The 27,246-nt window shown below is 40.0% G+C and overlaps 1 protein-coding gene across 2 annotated transcripts; it reads left to right on the top strand.

Moving 5' to 3' along the window:
• The first annotated feature begins 13,061 nt into the window (after nucleotides 1–13,061).
• On the top strand, nucleotides 13,062–27,092 carry phldb2a (pleckstrin homology-like domain, family B, member 2a). Of its 2 annotated transcripts, none has more exons than XM_054625785.1 (16): nucleotides 13,062–13,116; nucleotides 14,064–15,025; nucleotides 15,164–15,496; nucleotides 18,637–18,771; nucleotides 19,058–19,195; nucleotides 20,106–20,252; nucleotides 21,285–21,395; nucleotides 21,472–21,561; nucleotides 21,723–21,854; nucleotides 22,573–22,672; nucleotides 23,396–23,591; nucleotides 24,165–24,255; nucleotides 24,347–24,493; nucleotides 24,591–24,810; nucleotides 24,984–25,069; nucleotides 25,276–27,092. In XM_054625785.1, exons 1-16 carry the CDS (start codon nucleotides 13,062–13,064, stop codon nucleotides 25,414–25,416), a joined length of 3,084 nt encoding a protein of 1,027 aa, XP_054481760.1. In that variant the 3' UTR covers nucleotides 25,417–27,092. The 2 variants fall into 2 exon arrangements, with proteins under 2 accessions (XP_054481760.1, XP_054481759.1); XM_054625784.1 differs by having other exon boundaries at nucleotides 23,393–23,591.
• Nucleotides 27,093–27,246: the final 154 nt, after the last annotated feature.

The following is a 27,246-nucleotide window of genomic DNA, read 5'->3' as shown; positions in this document are numbered from 1 at the left end:
GGTTGAGCTGAGGCTGGGAAGACTAGAGGAACCGAAACGTTCCTCCCACTGCGTCTGTGTTTCGCCCAGGCAATGCCACAGCTGTCCCCGTCCTCTACTGGCACGTCCATGTCCCAGCAGCACTCATTGTGCACCACCACGCACACACCCGGCTACTGCTGCATTATCCCGCTGCTTCATCTCCTTTAACATGGTGAACATCAGTCAGTGCTTAGCTCCAACGCACAGGCATTCCCCTGGTTGAGTTAGATTTTTCTCTGTGCCATCCCTCTGCTTTGCTCTCAGGACAACATGTTGCTTTGACTCCACACTGTCCCCACCCTCTGATTTACGTAAAACCAAATATCAATTTATTCCTATAATGACAAAGGAATACCATTAATTCCTCTCTAATCTTCTTATCTGTGGTTGGTGAAATCTTTCAGTAACCTACAAACTGGAGTCAACAGAGGGCGGGGAGAGGGATAATGCAACCAGCGGTTTCATCATCACGCTGACCAGATAAAAATAAAAAGCCTGTAGCCTACTTTTATACATTGCAGGATTTTTCCCTGGAGTTGCACACTGTGGTGGTGGGAGGACGGATCCCATCCACAGGAGACAGATGCAAGCATATATCCGAACCATATCTGCAAACATTGCACTTAGAACAATGTAGAAATCCTTCATGGTAGAGGATGTTTTTATAAACTGAGGCTTTGAACTGTTTTTTTCCTCATCTAAATATAAAATCTTAATACAAATGCTACTATGTTCCAATGGAAAACAACATAATTTGCAACATGGAGTCAGCTCATGAATAGATACATGAAAGGTTTCAGATAAAGGTTTTGAAAAAATGTGTATTGACATGCTAATGAAATATTCACAAAGCTAAACAATTAGCTGCACCCTCCCTTTTGAGCCGGCATTGTGGTTTAGATCCTGTTTAAAGACCGCAGGATCCTCTACACTGTGGACAAATAGAAAAGTAAAAGCAAACGATGATGAAACCCAATCAAGTTCAACCACAATATATGATATAATCGGAAATAACCTATAATCTGAAAAATATACAGCTGAAAAGAGTATTGTGACATTTAAAACGAAGCATACAGATCTATTTTGATGGATAACAGTTTTCCTATTGTTAGGTCCATAGTCTGTGCCAAAATAGTCATACATATTTGATTACAGCGTTTTTTAACCCCTCACTGTACCTGTCCCCTCATCACCTCTTGGCCATATCCAGTCAACTATAGACAGCTATCCTGTACTGATGGACACTGCAGCCCTACAAGCAGTTTGTATTGACGTAACCACAGCAGCTTCTCACTCATTAATAAGAAAGTGAAAAGCCATTTGTTAACATTCCCCAGATAGGATTGTCAGGGCTGAGTGTTCTGACGTCAGGCCATTTCTCTAAAGTTTACGAGCTGCAATAATTCCCTTAAACAAATAAAAGTATAAACTCAGGACGAATTATAACATCTGGAGCTACTTTCAGTTAGAAGTTGAACTGGATATCTTCTCTGTTAAGAATTTGATTAAAATTATTTTATTGCACTTTCAGGTCACCTTCAAAATGTTATATTTATGTATTTATTTATTCATTCATTTATTTATTCATTCATTCTTTCATTTTTTTTATCTATTCACTTGTCTATTTAATTTACAGTTTTACTCAACATTTAAAATTATGGATACCATAAATTATTTTGAAGCAAACAAAACAATAGATTAGATTTTCATTTTTCTTGTTATTGTTCTGAATGCTTAGAAACAAACGGCAATGCAACTCCAATTAAAAATCATCATGCTGTCCATGTATGGCTTTGTAGCATACTGGATATCAATATTGATTCAACATGACAGATTATTACTGTGCTAATGGCCAACAGACAGTAAAGTGTTCTGTATCACTGATGAAAATGTTGGTAAACTTTTGAGGAAATGGAAATGAATAATCAATCAATAAATGATTAGGAAATTAAAGTGGCTCATAGAAGAAAACATCTTTTATAATACTGTATCAAATCAAGAAAGGAATGAAAACATGGAGAAAAGAAAGAGAAACTTCAGAATCAACGCTGAAATCAAAACACAGCCTGCATGACTCTACTGTAGTGCCGTGGTCCCTTTAATCTGGGATTACAGTTGATTGAGGGCAGACATGAGCAATGCCATCTTAAAGAATCATGCACGTGGACCTTGGCTCTCTTGTACATGTGACCCCTGCAGCTGCTGGACAGCTGGCTGCTCACATGTGGAAGTGACAGCTCATCTGTGCCCTCTAGAGGTCATCATCTGTCAAAATATGTAAACAACTGGGAGGTGCATTTGCATTCAGCAACAGACAAATGTATGCGGCCTACCATGTGTTTATGCCAAAATATAAAAATAACAGCATTATTATAGACACAGACAAACATTTTGCAACTTTTATATGACAAAGATTTACTAGCATTATTGAAATCTCTAATATCATCACATCCACCCATTTTCTATACTGTGTAATGCCTTTGTAGGGTCATGAGGGACTGAGGTCTATTACAGCTGACATTGTATAAAAAGATCCATGAAACAAGACAATGTTTAAGGTTACTAAACATTAAAACAATGCATCAAGTTGATTGTGTAACAGTGTGATATATTCTAAACTAGAGATATATGTAGGTTTTTTAAAAAGTATCTAGAAAAAGTGCAGATAAGCAAGTGTCACTTTGTCACGTTACTACATAGGAAAAACAGGCTTCTTTTTTGAGATAAACATAGTGTTGTCTTAACTTATTTCCTTTTATCTTTTCATCTACTTTCTTGCAAGTCACTGTATTTTCAGTCATAAATATGTTTGTAATTTGTAGGAGCTTCTCCTTTTAAGATAATTATTAAACATTGTTTGTAGCCGGTTGAGGTAACATGTACTCATTTTGTGAATATTAAAGAATATTACAGTGGGTGTTACATGTGTGTGTGTGTGTGTGTGTTTGTGAACTATTTCAGTAGAGGTGTTGGGTAATGAAGCATTCACCAGGAGGCTGGTTAACGTTTTACCCGCCTGGTTAATTAGTCATTGTTTCATTAGTGTTAGGAAGGATGTAAAGTGGAATCACACAGTAACAGTTCAATGCACACCAGCGTGCTTTCACACACATGCACAGTAAATAGTGTTACCAGAGCAACAACTCAGAGCAGGCCGGCTGACATGGCCGAGACACACCAACTCATGATCGTGGTTCTTATTTTCTTGGAGAAATTGTTACTGACAAACTCAAAAGGTATTGTAACTCTTCACTTGGCATCCTATCCTGCAAAAAAAAAAATGCAAAGATGAGTGATTTATTCTCAGGAAATTGAGTTGATAAGATGCTTTAAACTACTGTTTATAATATAATCGTTTTGAAGTATGGAAGAAAATGCTAAGCTGTTGGGGAAAATTGCCTGAGTTGTGATTTATTTTGGTGTAGTTATCATTTGTTAGCTAATTATAACTTTGCAAAAATGAAAAGGATTTGATAGCAAAAGATAAGAGTGAGATGATAATGCAAACATTCCTTCACAATTCTGGGAAACACTATGAATTGTTGCAACAAGCTGATGGGGAATAAGGTTTTGTAACATTTAAAAAGCAGTTTTTGGTAAATAATGGAGCTCTGCTTAAATACAGAGTACAAAGCTGTAATACAATCCATACACTGATGATGTCAAAGATGATATGTAAACACCAACAAGCCAGAGGAAGAGCACCTCATGGATGAACAGATAAAAGTATTCAGTATGTCAACAATGATGTTACAGCTCAGATTGTAATGGCAGTGATGTGCTGAAGAATGACACAGTGCTTTAAAAGAAATTACAACAATTACAGATAACATTAGTTTGCATGGATATTTCCACAGCATTAATAAACACAGCTGCACTGTGTCCTCAGTGTGTTACCCAGCTGTGGCAGCTGCACACATCTGTGGGACTGAGCAGTCATTTTGTGTGAAGTGTGACTGACAAATAAATAAATTTCCATTTTAGTAAAACAAGCTCAGATGTTTGTTAGACACTAAAACACAGAGGACCGAGGCACCTTTGCGGGAATTTTGCATTTCTGTTTCTCGGAAACAACCACATCAACAGAAAGGTGCAAAAGTCGAGGATTTTTGACCCACTGTTTTTTTTTGTCACAGCAACAGATGCGTCATTGAGCTTAAATGAAAGAATACTGAACACATAAGCAATGCAGCAGCAGGGACCAAATCGCAAACTAAACAAAGTATTTAATTGCTCTTAATCCAGATTTATGTTCTCAGATTACACAATTGGAAAGTTGTTGTTCTAAACTGTTTGTTAAATCTGTTGACGACATACTCTTGAACATGTCAAACCCAAAACACCACAGATGTGGCTGGAAATGGTTGCAAAGATTTGCCTGAAAGAATGTGTTATTATGAAAAAAATAAGGGAAGTGATGGTTACTTGTTATTGTCATGGAGAATATAAATTGAAGACAAATTCTGAAACATAAAACATGTAATGTACATGTCTTAAAATATAGCTGGAAATAGGAAATGATTACTCATTAATTAAATAAAGACGTTTTTGATGCTTGAAATCCAGCAGTTCAATATTCAAAATTCAATGTTTAATGTGGTCAGACATTGCAATACTTTAATTTTGATCGGTACAACTCTAAATAATCTAAAAGTTTGAATGAAAAATGTATAAATAATACAGCGCTCTTGAGCCTTTGACAGTAGCTTTACCATCTCAAAGTCGTATTACCAGATGCCAACGTCACCTGCATCATCCCAGACGACTGCATCCTGCCCTGCAGCTTCAGACCCACCGGCACTGTGGTGATCCACTGGTACAAGCAGCAGATCCCTGTTCACAGCTATTACTACAACAAGGATCAGTTTGGACTCCAGAACAAGCACTTCAGTGGAAGGACATGCTTGTTCAACTCCCACATCCCTCACGGCAATGCCTCCCTGCTCCTCAGGAGGGTCAAAGTTCAAGACAAGGGCAGGTACAAGTGTTACACGAGCACACGGAAGGGCAACCAGGAGATCTTTATCAACCTGGAGGTGAAAGGTCAGTACAATTTCCCGGCATTGCATTAGAAGTATCAAAAATGTTCCTATACCCTTTCATGTTCTTTTTTGTTTTCTTCTTTGGTCTAAAACTGATGAATTCAGCACTGATGAAGCTTTGAGTGTTGAAGCGTCTCCATTCATAAATTACCTTCAAGGACGTGACAACAAGGTGGAACATTTTGCACTCTTTTTTCCAACTACTGCCAAGCAGAAAGGCCCCTGGCTGTGTCTATTAATGGTTTACTGTCATGTTGTAAAATAGAAAAATGTCTCTTTAGAGAGTTGTTTATTCCACTTGTTGTGTTGTTGATTTGCATTGCAATTTAGTGTATTTTTAAGGACTGGAAGGACTTCTTGCTCACCACTTTCTGGAACGAGGAGGAAAACTAAAGAAGAGAATTGATGCACTATAGAAAAGATTTCATATAATTGTTGTATTTTAGCAGGGTTTCTTATAAATCCTTACAGGGGACTAATTCCAGAAAACATCCACATTAAATGATGTAGAAAGGGTTTGTTTAATCTGTAACCGACACACTGTGAGGTCCGATCTAACAGTCCAGTTTTCAATGTAAAGACATATGTTCTGGTCCTGCTTATGAGCTAACAACAAGTGTCTCTGCACAAGCTGTGTCAGGTCGTGTTGGCTATCTGTCCCACTAACTCACACTGTAGCAAGTGGACCAGGGCTCTGAAGTGCAGCACTAAAGCATCATCTACAGATTTGTTTGAGCACTTTAAATGGACTGAGATTGGGTACACATCAGTGTGTGTAGGTCTCAGCTCGTCCTGTTCACTTCAAAACACAAAAGAATATGAGAGACGGACAAGCAAAGTTGTTCATTTTTGGTTGCAACTGTCGCAAATGTAATCACACCCCTATTAAATACAGTTTTCTGCTTCTTCTAGCTCTCATCCAGTCAGTGATCATGGAGATGACTGATGAGACGGTCACCTGCTCCTCTCAAAACATCTACCCCTTCCCTCAGGTGACATGGGCCACAGATCCCCCGTCTGCCCAGGAAGCTCTAGAAAATTCAACCATCAAAACCACCGACCACAAGGGACTGCTCACTGTCGAGAGCACGCTGAGGATTTTGGGTAATCTCTCCAACTATACCTACTTCTGCTCTTTCACAGCGGCTGACAAGACCCAGGTGTGGACTGCATCTCGGAAAAACCAAGGTGCGTTTTGGTTGCAATATGGTGTGGTTTTCACAAAGAGGATGATTTCTGACAAATCAAATCAAAAGAATGTACGTGTGATGTCTTTCAGAGGGTATAACACAGGAAGAGGGTCATGCACTGTCCATCCCCTGCATCGCTCCGCAAAGTCTACAGAATTTCTCCCTCACCTGGACCTTCACCTTGTCCTCTGAGCCCACAGTTATCTTGAGATATGACACAAAAACCAGACACACCTTTAACCTGTGGGAGGGTCAAGCTGAACTGGATCAGGACCTGCTTCTTCTGGGCGACGGGTCTCTCCTGCTTCACAAGCCAGACATCGAGGAGCATTCTGGGACGTATACGTGCACCTTCTCAGGACTGCAAAGCAGACATGTTGTTCAAACCAAAGTAAACATCACTGTTGCATCAATAAGTGAGTATTAGAGTGCACTGTTCTGTAAACTCTACAAAACCAGGACCAAAATTAGAAACAATTCGCTTAAAGAAATGTTGCATGTTCGCTCTGCAGGTGTGGACGAGCAGAGTGTGCAGAGGTCATGGTGGAGCACGGCAGCTTCAGTAGCCTTTTTCTTGTTCACCATCACTGTAGCGCTCCCTCAATGTGTGAGGAAAAGAGGTACGCAAGATATTCACACCGTAAGGTATTCAAGAATGAAAAGTGAATGAAGGTAGCAACTGTAGCTGTGAGACATAATTTATGGTTCAAAGCTATACAATTATTATTTGAATTCAGCAGTGTCGTCTTCTGTTATCTTATGGTAACATAAAATAGAAAGCATTCATAGAGAACAAAACCCCCACCCCTGCCAAAGATACACTATAATCATACAGCATTCAGAAAAAAAACTGTGAGAAATTGTTTCTATTGGAAATGGGTGTGGCCTTTATTAACAGAAACGTGTTAATAAAGGCCAAATACCAAAAAAGATTTGCTTTTACAGTCCAGTCAGGACTGAAAATGTTAAGTGTTTTATAAATGGCCATATGGTGGCACTGTCGGCACCAAAATCTAATCAGTTTTATAAGCTGATGGTCAAACTTTTTCCCAAATTTCAATAAAACTGAAGCAGGATTAACATATCCTGCTAATTAACAAACAAACAAACTAATAGGGCCATAAACAAACTTATGGTTGTAGCAATGAAGCATTTTAACAGCACAACTTATGTTCAATATTGACATATTGAAATTTTTATTAAACTATAGCGTAACAACACATGCAACATCTCAGTGTTTTTCTGCTGTTTAATAACACATTTTGATTTTCTCTTAATGGTACAGCAATAGAGTCCAGAAGTGCCTCAAATAGATACAACGGAGAAAGTTTTGTTGAGGGTGGGCTTCACAAGCACCTAAACACCACGGCTTCATACATTATTGGACAACACGGAGTTGAATGCAACAGACTACAACTACAGTTTGAAGCACAGCGTGAAGAGGCAGGAGGTACGCCGAACACAGCGGAGGACTGCACTGTGGCTTCACCACCAGGTACTAAAATAGAACAAGAAGGAAATCCAGGAGGACCACCTGTGGAGGCGAATGATGGGCTGCTATCCAGTAGTCTAGAGAGGGATGGGTTTGGAATCATGGAGCCCGAGCAACATAAATCATGAACTTCAAGGAATTAAATCATCTGGCCATAAATGAGCAACACGCGGTGGAGGATAATGCACGTATAAACTACCTCAAACAAACAGACCCGTTCAGATCAAACAACTTATTCTGTGAAATGAATTAAGAGCATGTGCCTGCTATGTCTTCACCATCAGTATACTGTTAAACCGTGAAAAACTGTTACTTGTAAGCTTGTTTTACTGCCTTTAAAATAAAAATAAACTTATTCCACCTTTTCTCTTACGTGCTGACATTTTCCAATATATTTGTTGAATATTTTGTTGGTGATATTCAAGTATTCTTACAGAAAGTCCAGGTTCACTTTCTGCTATCTGACATGTAAATCATTGAAAGTTGACCACAAGGTTCCATAATGAAACAGAAGTAAGAAAATATGCTGCTTTTAAAAATATGTCCCTAAGGAGTTTCCTCCCACTAACTTCAGCTGTTATCTTTTCCTGGAGGATGAGAGAGGAGGCTCCGGTAAAGAGACATCCAGCTCTGTGCAGAGCAGTGTGCATCAGCACACAGGAAAGCAGCAGCCTACTAGTTAAAGCTTGCATGTATCTAACACTGTCATTGCTTATACACCATTCTAATGAACCAATTTGTGAGGACTGAACAAGTCAGTGCCTGCATGCCAAAATTAAACAACCCACAAGAAAACCACAAAATGTCTGTGTGGCTGACGGACTCAAGTTTGATTTTGATTATGAACAAATTGCCACCACAGATAGGGACATGATTACACTGTCTGTACAAACATGTCACTGCCCAAAGATGTCCGGACGACCGCCTACATTACACCAAAACCATATAAAAACAGGCTCAGCGGCATAACAAACACTATAACATCTTGTATTGCCGTTTCAAGTGGAACTAAAGCAAGACAGTTTTCAAATTAAACTGAATCTGGTCATCGAGATAAAGCCAGCAGATAGCTGTGATGTGGGTTTTGTTCACTTGAAACCTACATCCTGCTTATTTTCTTAGGGGTTTTAACTGTGAACTAAAAACGTTGACAATAAATAAACCTTGTGACTTCTTAAAAAGGGCTTTGGGGCTGGCTCATTTTGTCATTAGTGGTCAGAGGAACTACTCTGTTAAATAAACATCTTTCAATTGAAGCAGTTCAGGTGTGTGAAGTTTGAGGTTAAGACTAATTTCTGTGTCACTGAGCCAAAATACCCGAGGGCAGGTGAGAAACATGAGAGAGACTAAACAAAGTGGACTAGTCGACATGGCAAAAGTCCAGTTTGAAGAAATCCAACATATCCACATCTAAACCTAAAACTTGCCCATAGACTTCTTATAGAGCCTCTTGTGATTGGATGAGACGCACTCTGTGACTCAGACCTTCCGACAATTACCAGAGTTGATCGTACACCCACTTCCACAATCTGACACCATTTTTCTTTTCGTTCTCCCCTCCTCCATTCTTTTTCCACTGCCTTCACTCAAAATCACCATATTCACTCCACACATGGTTTCAGTATAGTTTTAAAAAATGCATACACATGCAACAGTTTGCGGTAATAAGTGGTGTGGTTGCTTTAAAATATTACCTTTTCTTTTTTTTAAAAAAAAAACCTTCTTTGGACAGGAAGTGGAGTTACATTCCAGCGCTCAATGACAATTAAATCTCTGTGTTGGCAATAAATTTAAAGTGTCCCAGTTTTCAAATGAGAGCCCGCTGGGATTTATAACTGTCACTTTATTTTCCTGAAATTGTAAAGAATGAGAGAGAGAGAGAGAGAGAGAGAGAGAGAGAGAGAGAGAGAGACGTGTGTGCGTGTATGTGTGTACATTTGAGTGTTTTTATGACAAAGACCCCGGCGCTGTGTCTGGAAGTAATCATCTCGTGGAGGCTGCCCCCTCCCTATGATGTAATTGGAGTTTTTCTGCATGATGGTTCAAGATTTTCAGTGGGATTCAGGGGATTTTTCGAAAGTAACTTTTCATTCATTCTAGTCTCTGAACTTGCAGCCTCATTCTTTACATTCTATTCACTTGTTTTATACCCACTTGTGAAATATAATGCATTGGATCAATAATGACCAGAGTATTAGTTATGCTCCCTGTGTAAGTAATGCGTCTCTGCCTGTGAGGGGTTTTTGACTCTCTGCTTGCACAGTTATGAGGGGGAGTGAGGTTGGCTCTGTTTGAAACACAGCGATGGGGCCTCCTCCTGCCTCCACATATACTGCTGAAACAACAATCTAAGGGTCAACATTTTTTTTACAACTTTGAGCACTAATGCCTACTTTTGCTTTTTCACACAGTGTGAGAAAAGTCTCCTCTTTGTCAGAAGTGAACTTTCTCTATGATCAAACTGTCTGATTGTGCAGACTTAAACCTGTTGTTTCCATGCTGTAATATAATTTAATGATAACATGACACTGCACTTTATAGCTGATTATGAGGTCAAAGGTGTGCAGGAAGAAAAATAAACCTCTAGAGGAGATTAAACATACTAATTAATCTGAAGATACTCATAATTAAAGCCATAAGTGGGTGTTTCCTACACTTCTTCCCTCCTCCCTTTTTTACATAGAAGCAATACGCTATCTAACCAGAGAGAGGCAGCAGCAAGGCCTGATGCTGAAAAGTAAACTCTCTCTCTCACTCTCTCTCTCTCTCTCTCTCTCTCTCTCTCTCTCCTGGCGAAGAGAGTCTGATCCAAAAGTTGAGGTGGGAGGGGAGAGGGTCTCCTTTCTGATCCTTTGTCATAGGAAGACGTTAGTCTGATGTTTCATACGGAGAGAGAGGGAGAGAGAGAGAGAGAGAGAGAGAGAGAGAGAGAGAGAGAGAGGAGAGAGAGAAGACCTCAGCAGCCACAGACACGCAAATAAAATTTAAAAAAAACTCACGCGCAACTATGTGAATTGGACAGAAATCAAAGGTCAGTCGCTTTTCTTTTCTCGATGCAGTTTGCTCCTAAATGTCCTTGTCTCTGCAGACAGTGATGCTCCTGGAGGATCAACCCGCTGCATGTTGTGTACTTCACATCTCTATGTCAGACTTTAAGTAGCCTTCATACCACTGCTGCATGCACAGATGTTGCCAAGTGAAGAGCTGTGAAAATATGCATCAAATTACTTGAATTGAGTTTTTTTTTTTTTTTTTTTTTGTGCTACTCAATGTAAATGTCGCAAGCTCGTGCTAAAAGAAATGTGTCAATGGAATGGATTTATGTCAGTTATCTTGTTTGTTAAAAGGAAAAAATGTGGTTCACACTTGATGTTTATTACTTAACTTTTCCGGGAAATGACTAATTTACTAAGAAAAAGTGTGTGACAGCCAAGAGTGGTTCATCATTTCATACTGTTGAGTAAATCCCCAAGTGTGTGTTTGTTAATGTGTTTGATTCCAGATGTTGAACTGGTTTATGGTAAAAGCAGTGCATTGGAGTTTAGACCAAACTTAATTATTCGATGAATCAATAAGTTGATCCAAAACAAACATTTCTAATGTGAGTAATTGCTCTTTTTCTTTTCTTTTTTTTGTATCATTGTAAACTGAATGTTGAGTTTGGGATGGTTAATCACTATTTCATATAGGTCATTATAGACATGATTAATTAAGACAATGATCTGAAGATTAATCGAAACCGAAAACAAGCAATAGTTGCCAGCCTGATTGATTTTAAAGCAAACTTCTTTTGCAAACCTCTGAGATTTTCCAGCTGTTTCTCTTTCTTTTTTCTTTTTTTTACTTTCATGGAAGTAAATGTTGTGTTTGTCTGGGCAATAAGTGAGACTTCAAAGGCAACAATAGTTTGAGCCTTATTGAATGGAAAAGTATTTATCTTCCCTGTGTTACCACACATGACAAGAAAAAACATCTTATCTTTGAACATCTCTCTGTGTTTATATACTGGCTTTAATCTGGGTGAAGGACTAAAAACTCTTGCCCCTGACGTGAGGCCGGGCTTTTTCTTTTTCCCCTTTTTCTTAAGGAGGTCTGGAGAATGAACTCATGCTGATTGATTGTGTGACTGTAAAAGGACACCCTACTTCCTGTAGGCCCTCTCTCCAGACAGCAGGAGCAGAAAATCTTGGATCAGCCATCTCTGTATTTCTCTGCCGTGTGTGTGTGTGTGTGTGTGTGTGTGTGTGTGTGTGTGTGTGTGTGTGTGTGTGTGTGTGTGTGTGTGTGTGTGTGTGTGTGTGTGTGTGTGTGTGTGTGTGGATTTAGGAAACAACGTCTGACTTTTAAAATCCCTCAGTTTTATCACTGGAACCAATAATTTCCTCATTCAAATTATGACCTGGAGTGTGGGGACCTGAAGATGTATTTCACAGTTTGTTTGATTTATTTTAGCTTTCCTTTTCTTCGACAGAGAACTAATTTCTCTTTTTAAAGTTCGCTGTTCAATATCTTCACCTGATAGTGTCTATTTGAGGCTGAATAAGTGCTGTTTTCAACATTCTCCAATCTAATGATCATTTTTAGAGTTACCTGAACAATAAGTGTCAAAAATCACTATCAATTAAAGTCATCAAAATGAAAACTCATTTATAATGGTTTGAAATAGTGAAAATGAAGCAACATTTGAAGCTGTTAACATATAACCTGCAAATATTCAGTATTTTTGTATATATTTGGCTGCTGTCCGAATGAGTTTTAGGGAATGCTTTGAAGGACTGGTTATAAGCTTCAGGTTGAAACTGAGATTAAGGTGCAGAGCGTTTTCAGACTTGGTTTTTATTGGTGACACTGAGCCAGGCATAAAAAAAAAAAAACTTTCCTCTGGATCTGTTTTCCTACTTAGTCTTTAGGAAAGTTTTTTTCATTTCCGTTTAAATATGCACATCTGAAATATCTGCTTGAATTGAAGTATTGTTGTCGGGTTGTTGAGGTTATTTTGGGGGGCCACAAGGCATTAATTCAACTTCCTGTGTTGTTCCTTGAATTATTTTGTTTCTAGGTTTAAAGATGCTTTTGAATGATGTTGCGAAATACTGCTGTTAGGAAGGAAACCTGAACTGGTTTAATATTTTTGTATTTTAAAAGGTGAAATAGTTTCCCACCATGTACAACCCTTTCTGACAATATTAAGAACAGAAAAGTTGCTTTTCCTCTAGTGTTGTGTTTCATATTGATCCTCTCACTTTTCTTCTTCTCAGGGAACAAAGCACGTAGGACCCAGCTGACTCCTGCATCCAGAGAAAGGAGGTCAGTGTGATGAACAGCATGCTTCCTCAGAGGAGTGCTGTGGCCACACTGGGCTACAGCTCAGGTAAGACAACTTTCAAGATACCCTTTTCTTTTCTTGTTATATTTTCTTGGTTTTGATCACTTTTATTTGGTCATTCAGCAGTGAATCTCTCAGTAATCCACAGTTATAGATTATACATTTCATATATACACATTTGGTTGCATGTTGCTTACACTTAATTAAATCTGTGCTCCACCTGTGTTCAAAGAACAGATTCAGTTCAATGTCAAACTGTCATGCAAGTCTGGAGTAGGTTAGTGCTCCATGAAGCAGGTTTATTGAGTTATCTGGATAACCTTCTTTTTACACCAGTCCATGTTCAAGACTTTAAGGGCTTCTGGATTTAGTCAAATTTTCCTCTTGGAACAAGTTTTGTGCCTATATTTCCACTAACGACTGGCTGCAATTTAGCTCCAGACTTTTATAAAGAGAGTAAGATACTAGCGTTATTACTTCTTGAGCTCTTACAAGTAGTTAGATAATCATACAATTATTAAAACGTAACTAAGCCAAGTTGTATTTGACCCAGCAAACCAGGATTAAATTTGAGACAAAGGAGTACAGGAGGTGGATATTCTTTCACATCACAACTCAATGATTCAGCATTCAGCCACCCGTGATGACTCAGGGCACTGTCCACACACTGCTTGCTCAGACATTTGGGCTGGAGTGGAAGTGATCTCTGTTGCAGTCGAGACTATGATGCATTCTTGCATGCTTGTCGTGGTCCACCAGACTTCTTCCATTTTTAGAAGAAGCTGAACCGCTGATTGAGCCCATGTTTGTATTGGACTCAGAACTGTATGAGCGTACATTCTTCACTGGTTTCCCTCCCCCCCCTTCTTACTCAGCACATGAGTGATAGCTGAGCTGGTCCTTATTAAAGGGGCTACATTAAACCAGACTCCATCACATAGTCCAAAAAAGGGACAGGATTTCATGGTCTGCCAACTCTCTCTTTTCTACAGATTGTGCAAAGCTTGAGCGGAGCAGCGGTGGCTCAGTGGGTGGCTCATTGCTGAGAGGCTCTCGCTCTAAGGCAGAGCTTCAGGACCTGATGGAGACGCTGCAGCGCAGGAAGAGTGCTCTGGAGGCCAGTCTGCGGGCGGCTGAGTGCAACCGCAAATACCTCAGCGTGCCTTCACCTGTTGGATCCCAGTCCGCCAGGCCACTGTCGATGCTTGGAAATACTGAACGGCCTCCATCTGCCTCCAGAACTTTGAACTACATGACCAGCAGCAGCGTGCCTCCATCACCTCGCCAAGGTGAACGCCAGTTGAGCCCTAACGGCTTTCTTCGTCATTCCCACTCTCGCCACCAGTCACAAGACAGTCTGCTCCTCTCTAACGCAGCAGATGGGAGCTCTCAGATGTCCTCCTATGGGCAGCCCCTACCTCGCTCTCCCAGGGTCAAAAGTGGAGCAGCCAGCGTGCCGTCCAGCCCTCGCATGGGTCGCCGGCTCTACTCTCAGTGCAAAGCTGGAGGGGAAAGCCGGCAGAGGAAATACTCAACTGGCTCCCTCAACAGCCTGGGGATGCATAGTCGTTCTCTGCCACGGCTTCACAACGCAGCAGACCCCCCTGCTCTGTCGCTACCGTCACGACACTCGGTGGGTTCCCACAGAGGCTCGGCAGGGCAGCGACGTAGTCTCTCCTCCCTGGAGCAGCCACCAGATGTGACAGTACCAGCCAGCATGCCCAGCACTCCCAGGAGGGCCAGCCTTGCTTCTCTGAGCTCTCTGGGTGTAGAGCTGGATGGGACAGGCTTAGATCTAGGCTTCGGAGAGAGGAGGTTGTCCTTTGGGAAGGGTGGGCTGGGTCCAGGTCAAAGGGTGGGCAGCATCAGCTCTTTGAATGGCAAAGAGGAGCTGAGAGACTATCACCAGCACCAGAGAGATGAACGACTCAGGGAACAGAAAGTGCAGAGATTGGTGAGTTTCTGTTTGACCCTGACTTATCCAATTTTATACTACTTTAAAAACATCTTAACACCTTGTTTGAAAGCATAGGAGTTAACATTAACAACTTAAGAGTTGTAAGATAATAAAGAATGGATCACCTGTCTACAGGAGTGCCAGCGTCTAGAGACCATCTTAAACCTGTGCACTGAGTTTGGCCATGTGGAGAGAGAGCCGGCGGGCTCAGCAGTTTCTGACCTGCAGAAGATCAATAAGGAGCTGGAGAAGCTGCAGGTGTCAGACGATGAGTCAGTGTTCTCCGACTCTCCCAGCAGCACCGCTCCAGAGAGCTGTTTTGCAGCCAAAGCCAGAGACTTCCAACTCGCTGAGGAGCAGCAGGTCAGCCAGCGTCAGCAGAGCGTCTACAGAGAGGCCAGGTCCCACTCACCGGCCATCAGCCTCAACAGCAGTGCCCCCTCCCCCTCCACCCACCACAGAGCCAAAGTAAGGTTATCCAAAGTCATGACTATTGACAGGTTTTCATAAATTATATATATATATGAATTAATTTAAATCCCAGTTATACTTCTAAGAAATGAAGTACTTTACAACAGTAATAAACCTCAAACTTATCCTCAACTTAATTGTTAACTGAATTATCTCCAGAGATCATCTTAACTACAGATGGGATGCTCTTTACTTAGAGTACTATATAAGCTGATTTAATTGATTAGTATTTCAACTCTGAATACATTTAATTAGTAAAATAAGCCACAGGTAATCAAAAGTACTACAAGGACATGAGCTCCCACATAGCTACAGTAGTAACTGTATAGTGGGTGATACATTTTGTGACTGAACGGTAATTAGATCTGAATTTATTGATTTTCTTGGTACACTTTGGGACAGAAGAAGAGTCTGCTTTCTTAATCTTGGTGCAGTTTCTTTTTTTTGCTGATAACAGCTGCAGCTAGAAATTATGTTTAGAGAGACACAGTTGAAAATGATCCAGTGAATTTCTGCACCAAATTATTGAGGTGAAAAAAGCAATTTTCAACAGCAGGGAATTAGCATTTGTAAATAAAAAATTATAATAACATTGATTCCCTTTGGTTTGAGGGTCCTGGTATTAGTTCACTTTCACGCTGTCGGGGCTCACTGGGACAACTGAATTGAACAGAGCTTTTGTTTTTAGTAAAACCTGGGCTTTTCCTACGATGACAAGTCAAAATGTCTGCTTAAAAAAAAAAAACCTGGATAAAGTAAAGTCTCTGACTAGGCTGCATGAACTGGACTGAGTGTTTTTGGTAAAGAGGGAGACAACTGTCAGAAGTGGATCCACATTTGCTTCCCTCCCATCTGTTCTTAGCCTTCTCAGTTACTTCCTGTTACAGAATAAGTGTTAGTGAGTTAAGAGAAGGCCGAAATGTAGTTGAGACTTACTTCTCTCCTGTGGAATGCAGTGTATCAGACTGCTGATAGCTTGTTGAGCTTTGTTTACCTTTTGAAATATCAGGGTAAATGCTTTCCATTTCCCTTTCCACCGAACCATTTCAAAATCTGGTGCATATTACAAAGTTTCCATATATATCAAATGTGTGTGTGAACTTGATGGGGAAATGTGTATACAATTATGGTCAAAACATCTAGAATTGTATCTACTTACTTTTTATAAACAACCAGCAGAGTTAAGAGGGTAATATGGTCAAAAATATTAATAAAAATGAAATCACCATAGGTCAGTCAGTGTTTGTCTTCCACAGTATTCAACACAATCTCTCTGGCTCAACACAGATTCCTCAGAATCATTGGGCTTCTAGTTGGAAGTTTTCTAATGTTAACAGTGTGCATTTCCTGTTTATGTTCAGACACAAACAGGAAAATCTAAGTTGCACAAAACCTCCTGTCGAATATTCAACAATCTGGACTGTACGAGCTGATTACCGGGTGCTGTGATGGATGATCGGTCAGGCACAATGAGACACTGGAAGAGTCCTCTTCAATTGTGTTTTATTGTACAGGTGGTAGGGGAGGTGAGCCTGGAACAATCAATGCTGGTTTGATCTAAAATGAAAAAGAACATACCATGTGTTATCACAATACACTAAATTTAATACATGGGGAGCAAATATCTGGCTAGTGACAAGAATTAACACAATGTGTATCACTCTAAATTATGTAAATTACTTAATCATCAAGGTGCTGCAAACATTAATTTATTAAGAGCAAGAAATCTCACATTTTGACCCAGACAAATAATTGTTGCCAGTAGAGCCAAGGGTGCTGCTGCAGCTAATGCGAAAGCGCTCACGCCTGATCTCAATCCCGCATATATAGACGCTGATCAAACCAGGCTCCTCCCACTTCCTGCTCATCCTCAGACAGCTCCGCCTCCAGACCTTCTCCTCACAACACCTCCTCACAGCTTTAATAATTTGACCTCATCTTTTCTCCCATCGACTTTTTTGAATGTGTCGCAGTGGGAAGACTCGTCGCACATACTGAGAAGCGAATGAACATTTTTAATTTACAAATCTAAATATGCAGAATGTATCAAATACTGGGATTTTTTGGTACCATGCAGACTCCCCCTCCACTGTCACAGTCCTAGTGCTGCTGAGTTACTGTCTCTGTAAAAGTGCAGCTTTTCCTCCACTCTAGAGCCGTAACAACCTAATGGTGTGTCTGGTTTTAATGAAGAAGCCCTAGTCTTGTTTCTGCACTCAACTCGAGAGAACAGGAAATGACTTTACCCCAAGGAGAATTAGTGTGCGCATGTGTGTGTGCGGCATGCACAACTGTGTGCGTGTGTGTGTGTGTGTGTGTATGTGTGAGTGGAAGAATGCTAGTGTATATGCATGGTTAAAGACATGCGTTTTTCCAGATGTTTTAAACTTTTAGACTGAGGCTAAATGGATAGGAGATCTTTCGAAGATCAGAATGTAGTGAACACATCAACGCAGGTAATCAAACAATGTTTTTTTTATGTGAAAGACACAACTTTCAAACTCACCTAGAGTTTGCAGGAATTATATTGCAAAGTTGAGAGCATCATTTCTGCAATGTGTCAATTGTGACAGAGGTTTACAGACTCCAAATACCCTCTCTTCCACCATCTGCATTCCTCAGAGCAGTATGTGCTGGAGGAAAGAGCACTCACAGCCCGCCTTGGAAACTATAAATCTTATAAAGCTTCTGACCACAAAACAATCCTCCTGACTCGTAAAAGAAAGAATACCTGATAATGCAGGATTTCTTGAATGTACCCACGTAAGAATATGAATGAATGTTCAGAGGACGCTGGTAGACGATGCAATACGTGGGAGTACTTTGGCGTGACTGGAAGTGGAGAGCACTGATAGAGATTTCCATTACATCAAGTAGAAAAGAATCCAGCCCCTGTTGTCAGCGATCCAGCTTTGGATGAGTTAAAACAGCAGCTGCTGTTGTCTTATTCAAAATAACTGATTATACAGGCTGGAAAGTTATTTAACAGTCTATTGTACAGTATGTATGGAAAAAAAGTTTCCCAGGTTTTAAATATGAGACGCTTCAACCAATACACTTTATGATGGGAATTTTTCTCAAAATATGAAGTCTCCTATACAGCCAAGCATTTATATGCATTCCTGATGTCATTACAGGCCTTGGAGAGCGCGCAGCGAAAACAGGAAGTAACGCATATAGAGGAAGAGAGGATTCAAGTTGTGAACAACATAGAGGAGCTGGAGCAGAAGATCAAAGACCTGGACAACCAGATGGAGGAGTCTGTCCGAGAGGTAGAGAGCAGAATGCAGTATATAACCCGACACCTGAACAGCTTGACAGTGTTTATTCTTATCTAGTGTGAGATAAGCTGACAACATGTTGATAACTGAAGAGCACTGTGCAGATGTTTATCACTCAAGCTCATCACAGTCAAGCTGATGAAGTGAAATGCAGAAATCATCCATTCTGTCTTTTGTTTGTCTCATACTGTCTAATTTGCTATTTAATGAAATTGTTTTTACTTTAAGCATCCAATACATTTCTTAGGCAGTGTTTTTACTCTACTGTTTTCTGCAGATGGAGGTGGAGTGTGCTCTGCTGGAGGGGGAACAGGAGTCAGAGATGACCCAGCTGCAGAGGGAAAAGGAGCTTCTGGACCAACTTAAGAAAAAGATACATAGTAATGAGAAGACAAGCAACACTCAGAAATCACAGGTAAAAATATATAACATGATTAAGCCATGGCAGACATAGAGCGTGGACACCGGTTCTTGGACACTAAAGCAACAGCTCAAGCGAACTCTAAGGGATCAGTTCAGTTCAACCACAGCTTCCTCTACCAAGGGTTCAGTTACATTTCCTTTAAAACCAAACAAACAAATGATGTTTCCGAGAGGAAATGCTTTAAACACCAGATCAAGGGGGTTCATCACAAATGGGATCTGCAAAGCAGCTTGGAAAGTAGTTTAAAGACCCTCACGGAGTCCTGTACAAATGTGCAACAGAGAACAAAGAGCGGAAATGTAAAGGTATCTCCATACATTGTAAAAAATAAGTTTTTGAAAGTTAGCGGCCTTTCTCTGCAGCAGTTTATTCTGTATTCCCCAGAATTAGCTCATGTTTGGCTCAAAACCAAATACCTCAGATCTCATTCATTTTTTTTTTTCTTTGCACCTTTATTTTTTTGCACTTGTCCTTTGTAATCCTGGACACCAACTTTTCCCTTTTGTATCACATTCACAACTTTAGTTTTTGCCCTGGTTTCCCCAACACCCACATTTGAGAAGAGGCCCAAATAGTTGCCATGTGTTAAAAAAAACTATTAGCACATCTGACTTCAATTTGGTGGAAAACTGAAATCACCTAAAATCCTTGGAAAGACATGAGAATTAACACTTATTACTTTGCCAACAAAATAAACGAAATGCCTAACTTTAAATTACCTTTAAATACTGTGCTAAAACCCCAAAACTGGTTAATTTTCCATACAGGCATGCACAATTTCTCTGAAGTTTTAGTTAATTCCTTGTGCCCAAAGTAGATCGGATTCTTAAACAGTGTCTCCTCATCTATTTATATTGTTTACTGTATTGGGATATTCTGTGTGTGTTGTGCTGTTTCTCAGGAAACTGAGGAGCAGACTAAAAGTTTGGAGGATTTGGAGTTTCAGAAGCTGGAGAGAGAAATTAATCAGGACGAAGAAAAAGAGAGTCAGAGCAAAGAGCTGCTGCGAGAGATCGCCGAGTGTCAGCGTATTGCTGTCACACGCAAAGTACGGAGTGTGACGTTGTATGAGTGTGCATGTTGCATGTGCTGCATGTTTAACACTGGAAGTAACGCTGGTACTGCATCACTTTCAAATGTCTAACATCCAGTTAGAAATATCTATAGTATGATAACTACTCTGGGTATTTTTGGAACATTATAGCAGAACAAAGCTCAACGGTGTCCATAATGTAACAAAATGTAGACAGCATCTGTGAGCTGTTTTATGGTTTGGAAAATGAAACATGTAAATCTTTACTATAAGTATGGACTTTTCAGTGCGTCTTCATTACAACGGCCCTTATATTGATGATCTCAGAGGTTCAGTCTCTTTTCTTGCTCTCATATTTCAGTAACAGGTAGACAGAAACATCCCTGTTCTCGTTTAAGAGGCTGATTTGTTGTTAGTAGTCTTTCATAGCCCAAAGTTCAGAGTTTGAACCTTTAAGTTTCTTATATAATCAGATACAGTGCATTTTTTTCGGTGCTTAATTGGACCTTAATCTGCCAAATCATATAAACTAAAAGATTTGTTGAAGCACATTGAAACTCTGTTAAAAGTTTTAATGGTGATCATTTTAAATTTCCTTTTTTTAATTACTTTATTGTGTGGTTTGTTGTCATTAATCTTACCACAGGTTGTGCATGAAAATAAAGCTGCAAAATTGTGAGATATGCAGCACAAAGCATGAACTAATTACAGGAAACAGCAATACCAACAATGGTAAGCATGAAATACTACTTGCATAGTAATAAAGAAAGAATTCATTGATATTTCAATTAAGGGCAATTCCACAGAGAGTGGTCAGAAACAGGGTGACGATATTAAATTAATGTTTGAAGAAGATGTAGTTGCAGGGAGACAAAAATCTCACAAACATTTTGTATTTCCAATCCCAGGACATTTGAATCTGCTCTTGTTCCTTCTGCTGCTGCTTCATAATAAAACACATGCCGTATCTCTTAATGTGACAAAAATACTTATCTTATAACGTTACAGGATATTATGTATTGATATTGTGCTGTTTTCTTTTCACAGGAAAGACTCATGACGCTGAAGAAACAGTCCTCACAGATTACCTTACAGGCTCAGCAAGAAAGAGAGAACTTCCAGAGAGAGAAAAACAATTTGCTTGTCATGCTTCAGAAGGTAAGAAAACACTTTGGTTTAAAATGTTTAAATATTTGATTTCATTTACTTGAAGATCTAATCCTGATGTCTGCAGGAGAGAGAGAAACTGGCGTCTTTGGAAGGAAAGTATGCAGAGTTGTCTGAGGGGCAGACATTTGCTAACAGCTCTGTAGCCATCAAAGAGGTAGGTGTAAATTACAACTACAATGGCACTTTATATTTCCATCAGAGAAGTGCTCCTCTGTCTCTGTCACACAGTGAATGACCAAAGTGTTAATCTCTCTGAGAAGTTGTCCTGTTATTTTTATACTTTCTTATCCTTTGTGATGTGTGTGATCACTGCAGCTCTCTCTGAAGGAAAGGAGAAGAAGCAGCAAAGAAAACTCTCCCCACCCGAGTGACAGTCTACCTCATAAGAGGAGCCAGCAGCTCCTCACCTCTTATGGCAGATCCCTGGGACGCACGCTTCCTCCCAAGGTCATTACGTTTTTGTCAAAAGTAATCTAAGCAGCAATTGAAGGCATTTGGATCGAACTTGTTGATTGACAGAACTATTTGTATTTCTCTTATCTAAAGCAGGCGATGTACAACAGTGTGCACACTGGTAGTTCTGTTAGCTGTTAGCTGTTAGCAAAACACAATGTCCAAAACAACAAAAGTGAACAAACTATTTTCCACCAATCGTGTCTCTTGGCACAGTGTAGCAGCTCGGGGTCGGCGATGCACTAAGTTGTGTTTTATCGCTAGTGGCCCCTACAGGCTGTGGGCCTCTTAAGTGTGTGAGGACCCAGAAGACAGTCAATGGCAGTTTTAAAAAAACAAGGATAAAAAGTGCGACTACTAGAGGTTCTTGAGCAGGCTGCCATAATTGGCCTCTCAAATATCGTGCAGTGTGCTGCAGCAGAATGTGAGATTACCTGCGGACAGACACAAAGGTGCACACTCACTCACATTTTCTTTTAAATGTTGCTCATTCTGATTCTGGACTGCAGAAAAGGGGATTTCACTGCCCTCATTTCTTGTAGCCAGAAAAAATTTAACCTTTTGTCTCTAGAGAATGATCCACCCAAACAGGAATTCTCGGTTTCAGTCTGGCTTGCAACACCCATCCAGCTCATTGTTTGTAGATGTGTTGTAGGTTGAAGGTTGTAGAGCCTGATCCTGAACAGCATGTGTGCTGCTGTTTCCTCCTCAGGCCCACTTGCCTCTGTCCCAAAGCTCCAGCTGTGGCAGCGTCATCCCACAAGGCTTCAGCTTCTCCCCCCGGGACCTGAGCACCCGACGCCTGCCCAAAAGTGAGTCAGAGTGCCTGGCTGTCGCATTTTGTCTGCGTCAAATCAATTCTGTGTGGCCAGCTTCAAACCTCAGGCGTTACACAAGTAGGGCAGGACATTTTGAACTGATGCAATAATCTGTGGCACAGCCCAAAGGGAGCCACATTTAGTCCATATCTTATATCAAAATACAATATTACTGTACATTATACCAGATAGGAATTTGTGATCTTCAGGCAAATTACTTGTTTGCCACAGCTTGCTCAAAACATGTAACACATACAGAGGGTCTTTTTTGGTAATGGCCATCATAGATATTAGACATCATGGGAAATTAAGTCTTCAGCTGCAGAATTTAACTCAATAAACATGATGTTGAAATCTGTATTATAATAACCAAACCAATTTTTTTCTATATTTTTTCTGGAAGATTGAAAGTGATTTAAGCTAAACAGCAATTCCACAAATGTTACAGACTTATATAGTAGACAGAGTCTAAAATGTTTTTCTTAGTTTTATTTTTATTAACTTTGTTTAGTTTTCACATCCCAACAGGCTTTATCCTTTTCCATCCAGTTTATTCAGTGTAACTTGGCGCTGGTTGCTACAGAAAGAATTAAATTAAATTATGATAACATGATGCTTTCCCACTTGGCCAACTTAGTGAATGTATACTTTGATATTAGATTATGCATGCTGAGGGTCTAACAACTGTCTTACTGTAATATTTTCTTCTGTCAGCAGACAACAACCATGCACACATGAATGAAGACAGACAGAGAAGAAGTGATTTTTGCAGCAGGATGATTTCCGAGCCCAGCGTGTTCTTGGACTCCTTCACCTACCCGGACCACAGCCAGACCTCAGACACCGTCAGTGTGGACAGCTCTGACAGCATGGAGACCAGCTTCTCCGCCTGCTCCCCAGACAACATCTCCAGGTCAGAGAGAAAAACACGATGACATAGAGATGAAAGGTTACTTTGAAGAGTTTAGACGGAGCAAATATGCGCGAGTCAAAAGAAGAAGAATTTGGAGCATGAAGGCTGCAGGAGATGATGAGGAGAGATATTCTAAAGAGAAAACAGAGAGGAAATGCTTTTGGCTTTTGAAGAGGCTGTGACGCTCTGTGTTTGTGTCAGATGAGAGACAAACAACCACATGATATCTCGCCCTCCTTAAGCTTTTCTCAGTTACATACCCATTAGCAAATTCTGTCACAGCCTTAATTATGGTGTTTGTGGCGATTTTTTGTGCTTCAGGGGGTGCGTTTACAAGTTTGTTTCTTGCAAATTTAAACATAAACGCTAGGTATTTGTACAAATGAGTTTGTTTGCATGGCCTTATTATTTATTTTTGGGCGTTACAGTGTATTTTATCACCTAGATGGATTTTGTTTCAGCTTATGATATACAGTATGTTCCACTAACTACACTAGGAGTATCTTCTCTACTTATCAGAGAAAGAGAGTTTGTTCTCGTGTTTGACAACATGTGTTTTCCATTTCCCATCAGCGCCAGTACGTCCAATATGGCAAAGATTGAGGAGATGGAGCGTTTACTCCGAGAGGCCCAGGCTGAGAAACAAAGACTCCTTGAGCATCGGGTAATGAGTCAATGTAACCAAAACTTCCTGTGTATATATGGATGTGTGTGTTTGATGATGGATTGAAATTTACACAATGTGGCGCGTGCAGGAGCGTGAGATGGAGATGCGAAGGCATGCTCTGGAGGAGGAGCGACGAAGAAGGGAGGATCTGGAGAAACGACTGCAGGAAGAGACAAGCAGGAGACAAAAACTTGTAGAGAGAGAAGTGAAGCTCAGGGAGAAACAAAGATCACAGGTATTCACAATCACTGACGAGTAAGGTTTTAAAATCGGATGGGTTTTGTGTAAATACTTCTTGATCAATCTGCTATTTAATTGCTTTTTCTCCATAGTCACGGCTGTTGACTCGCTACCTCCCTGTAAGGAAAGATGACTTTGATCTTCACGGCCATATCGAGGCAGCTGGACACAACCCAGACGCCTGCTTCCATCTGGCCATCACTGATAAAACCTGTCGAGGCTTCCTTGTCAAAATGGGAGGCAAGATTAAGACCTGGAAGAAGCGCTGGTTTGTCTTCGACCAGAATCGCAGGACGCTCACTTACTATGCAGGTGAGCAACTCTTGCTTTCAGTCCTCTGTCTAAAAAATGTGCAGTTTATGATGTGAGACAAAGTTTCTACAACAGTGATGTCACTTTTAAGCTATGCCAGGATACTTTGAAAACTGAGACCGAGCTTTGATCACAGTGAAGTTTGCAAGTTCTGTTTATGTTCTCCGCTGCAGACAAACATGAGACCAAGATGAAAGGAGTCATTTACTTCCAAGCCATAGAGGAGGTGTACTACGACCATTTGAAGAATGCACACAAAGTAAGTCAGTTTATGTGCGTGTCTGTGATTTTAAGCATGTGGGATTGTCTGCACGCCTCGTTTTCTTTGAGTAATGTTGACATCTGTTTATCCTCTGCTTTTCTCCCTCCATTTGTCTCTCTCTCCCTCCCACACATACATCATCTCACCCCTCTATTCTTATTTCACTTTTTTTAATGAACATTACATTCCTTTTTGCACCCAAGAGCCCCAACCCCTCGCTGACGTTCAGTGTGAAGACCCACGATCGGGTGTACTACATGGTGGCTCCGTCGCCTGAGGCCATGCGTATCTGGATGGATGTCATGGTTACGGGGGCCGAAGGACACATGCATTTCATGGTGTAACAGATCCCAACAGATCAGGGTCCAAACCCTTAAAATTTTTATCAAACGTTGTGGCACTCTGCTACTATCAACGTGAGATTGATGTTCATCAGGTCAACAATTAACTTCTGTTTACACTTGTATTATTTTTAGCGTTCAAATCATGTTTAAAAGCACACTTTATGATATAATCATGTATAATATCAAAACACTTGATATACAGGTTTCATAATTAAGCTATTTAGTTGTTCTTTATGTACCGAAAGAGGATGAAGCATCAGAAAATTAATTTAGTCGTTTTTTTTGTCCAACTTCCTTCTCTGCTTGTATCATACACTCACTGTTATATTTGTCTTGTTTTTAGTAAAAACTGGATCAGGGAAGCTTCTAAATGATCAGAAAAGCAACAACTGCTACACTTCTAAACTGCTTTACATACCAATGCTGATTGTCTATGTCAGATGCAGATCTGCCAAAAAAGCTTTCTATAACCTTGCCTTTTGTAATGTACAAATCTCGATATGTTATTCATCTTCCCTCCTCTTTACTTCTTGTTGGATGTCAGGCTGTATCAGTTGGTTACAACTTCTTGCCGATCTTTTCCCAGATAAGATCATCCCATCTGTATTTGTGTTTGCTAGAATGCACATTTGTATTTCAACTATTATTTCTATATTGTAATTAGTGTGAGTATTATTTTACATTTTTAACTCAAGCATTTCATTGCTGCTGCCAGACTACAAGCATAAGCTGCGATTGTCTGCTTTTTTAAAGCGGGCTTGAATGTCCACCATCCGTATTTCTTAAAACCACATACATGTCTCTTTGCGTCACTTTTATTCCTGTGAGTCCTAATTTGGGTTTTTCTTTTCATATGCAAACTTCAGTCACTTTTCAGGTTTTATTTTTATGAAGTATTAGTGTTTGTTGGGAATTATTCTTCTCATAAAAGTAGATAATCTGCCCTAATCACAATGGTACTGTGTTTCATGCATACCACTCTGCAGCTAGCTCCCTGTATAGTAGAGGCTGCAGGCCTGATAGGATGAGGCCATGTAGTGCAGCAGTGATGCTGTTTGTACTGCATCACCCGCATGTTTCTCTTAAGCATGTCATTATGTTTTTTCACCAGCAGAGGTCCTCAGTGCAGAGGTATTGCACTCAAATGAGGTAATGCCAGGGCCAGTTGGTCCATACTAATCAATGATCCATGTAATGCCTATATATCAAATATGTGCATTTATAAGCACATGCATATCTATATAATATTTGCTTATTAGAAGCAAGACAGAAATCACTTTCAGAGCACATTTGAATGTTTTGTTAAATCTATATGTTTGATATGTATGTTTTTTTACTCTTTGCAACAGTCTGACTGTATTTGATCATGAAAGATCACTTTAACAGCAAGTGACCAGCTGTTGGTTTACAGGATGCACAGTGCAGAGGAGGCCTCAGAGCTGACAGTGTTGCAGATGAGTTGTTGCCTCTCCTGGATGCTTCTCAGTGAACAGAGGTATCTGTCATGTTAACGTCTCAGCTGCAAACTGTCGGCCTCTGTATGAGACACAAGCCTTGAAACCAAAGAAATTACTACATTTATATATATATTTTTAATGCATTAAATATTTTATATTTTGTATATAAACAATGGCAAATTTAATCAACTCTATGCTACTTTTTTTTAATAATTGACATTTGTCACATTTCAATATAAATATTAATAAATAATGTTGATTATTAATGATGTTAGTGATTTGGTTGCTTTGTCTGTTGAACATGTACAGTATATTGATTTTATCATTTATGAAACAGGGAGGGATGAATTGACTCTGAAGTTTTACTTTGTAT

The sequence above is a fragment of the Anoplopoma fimbria genome, chromosome 24 (genome assembly GCF_027596085.1).
Source record: "Anoplopoma fimbria isolate UVic2021 breed Golden Eagle Sablefish chromosome 24, Afim_UVic_2022, whole genome shotgun sequence".
NCBI lineage: Eukaryota > Metazoa > Chordata > Actinopteri > Perciformes > Anoplopomatidae > Anoplopoma > Anoplopoma fimbria.
Note: the sequence above shows the minus strand (reverse complement) of the source record. Positions and strands in the feature narration are given on the sequence as shown.

Excerpts from the sequence above, each read along its gene's own strand:
- phldb2a (XM_054625784.1), top strand. The coding sequence starts at position 13,062 with ATGAACAGCATGCTTCCTCAGAGGAGTGCTGTGGCCACACTGGGCTAC. Across the intron at positions 15,026-15,163 it reads AACAGAAAGTGCAGAGATTG|GAGTGCCAGCGTCTAGAGAC; the intron begins GTGAGTTTCTGT and ends ACCTGTCTACAG. Across the intron at positions 22,673-23,392 it reads CACCCGACGCCTGCCCAAAA|CAGACAACAACCATGCACAC; the intron begins GTGAGTCAGAGT and ends TTCTTCTGTCAG.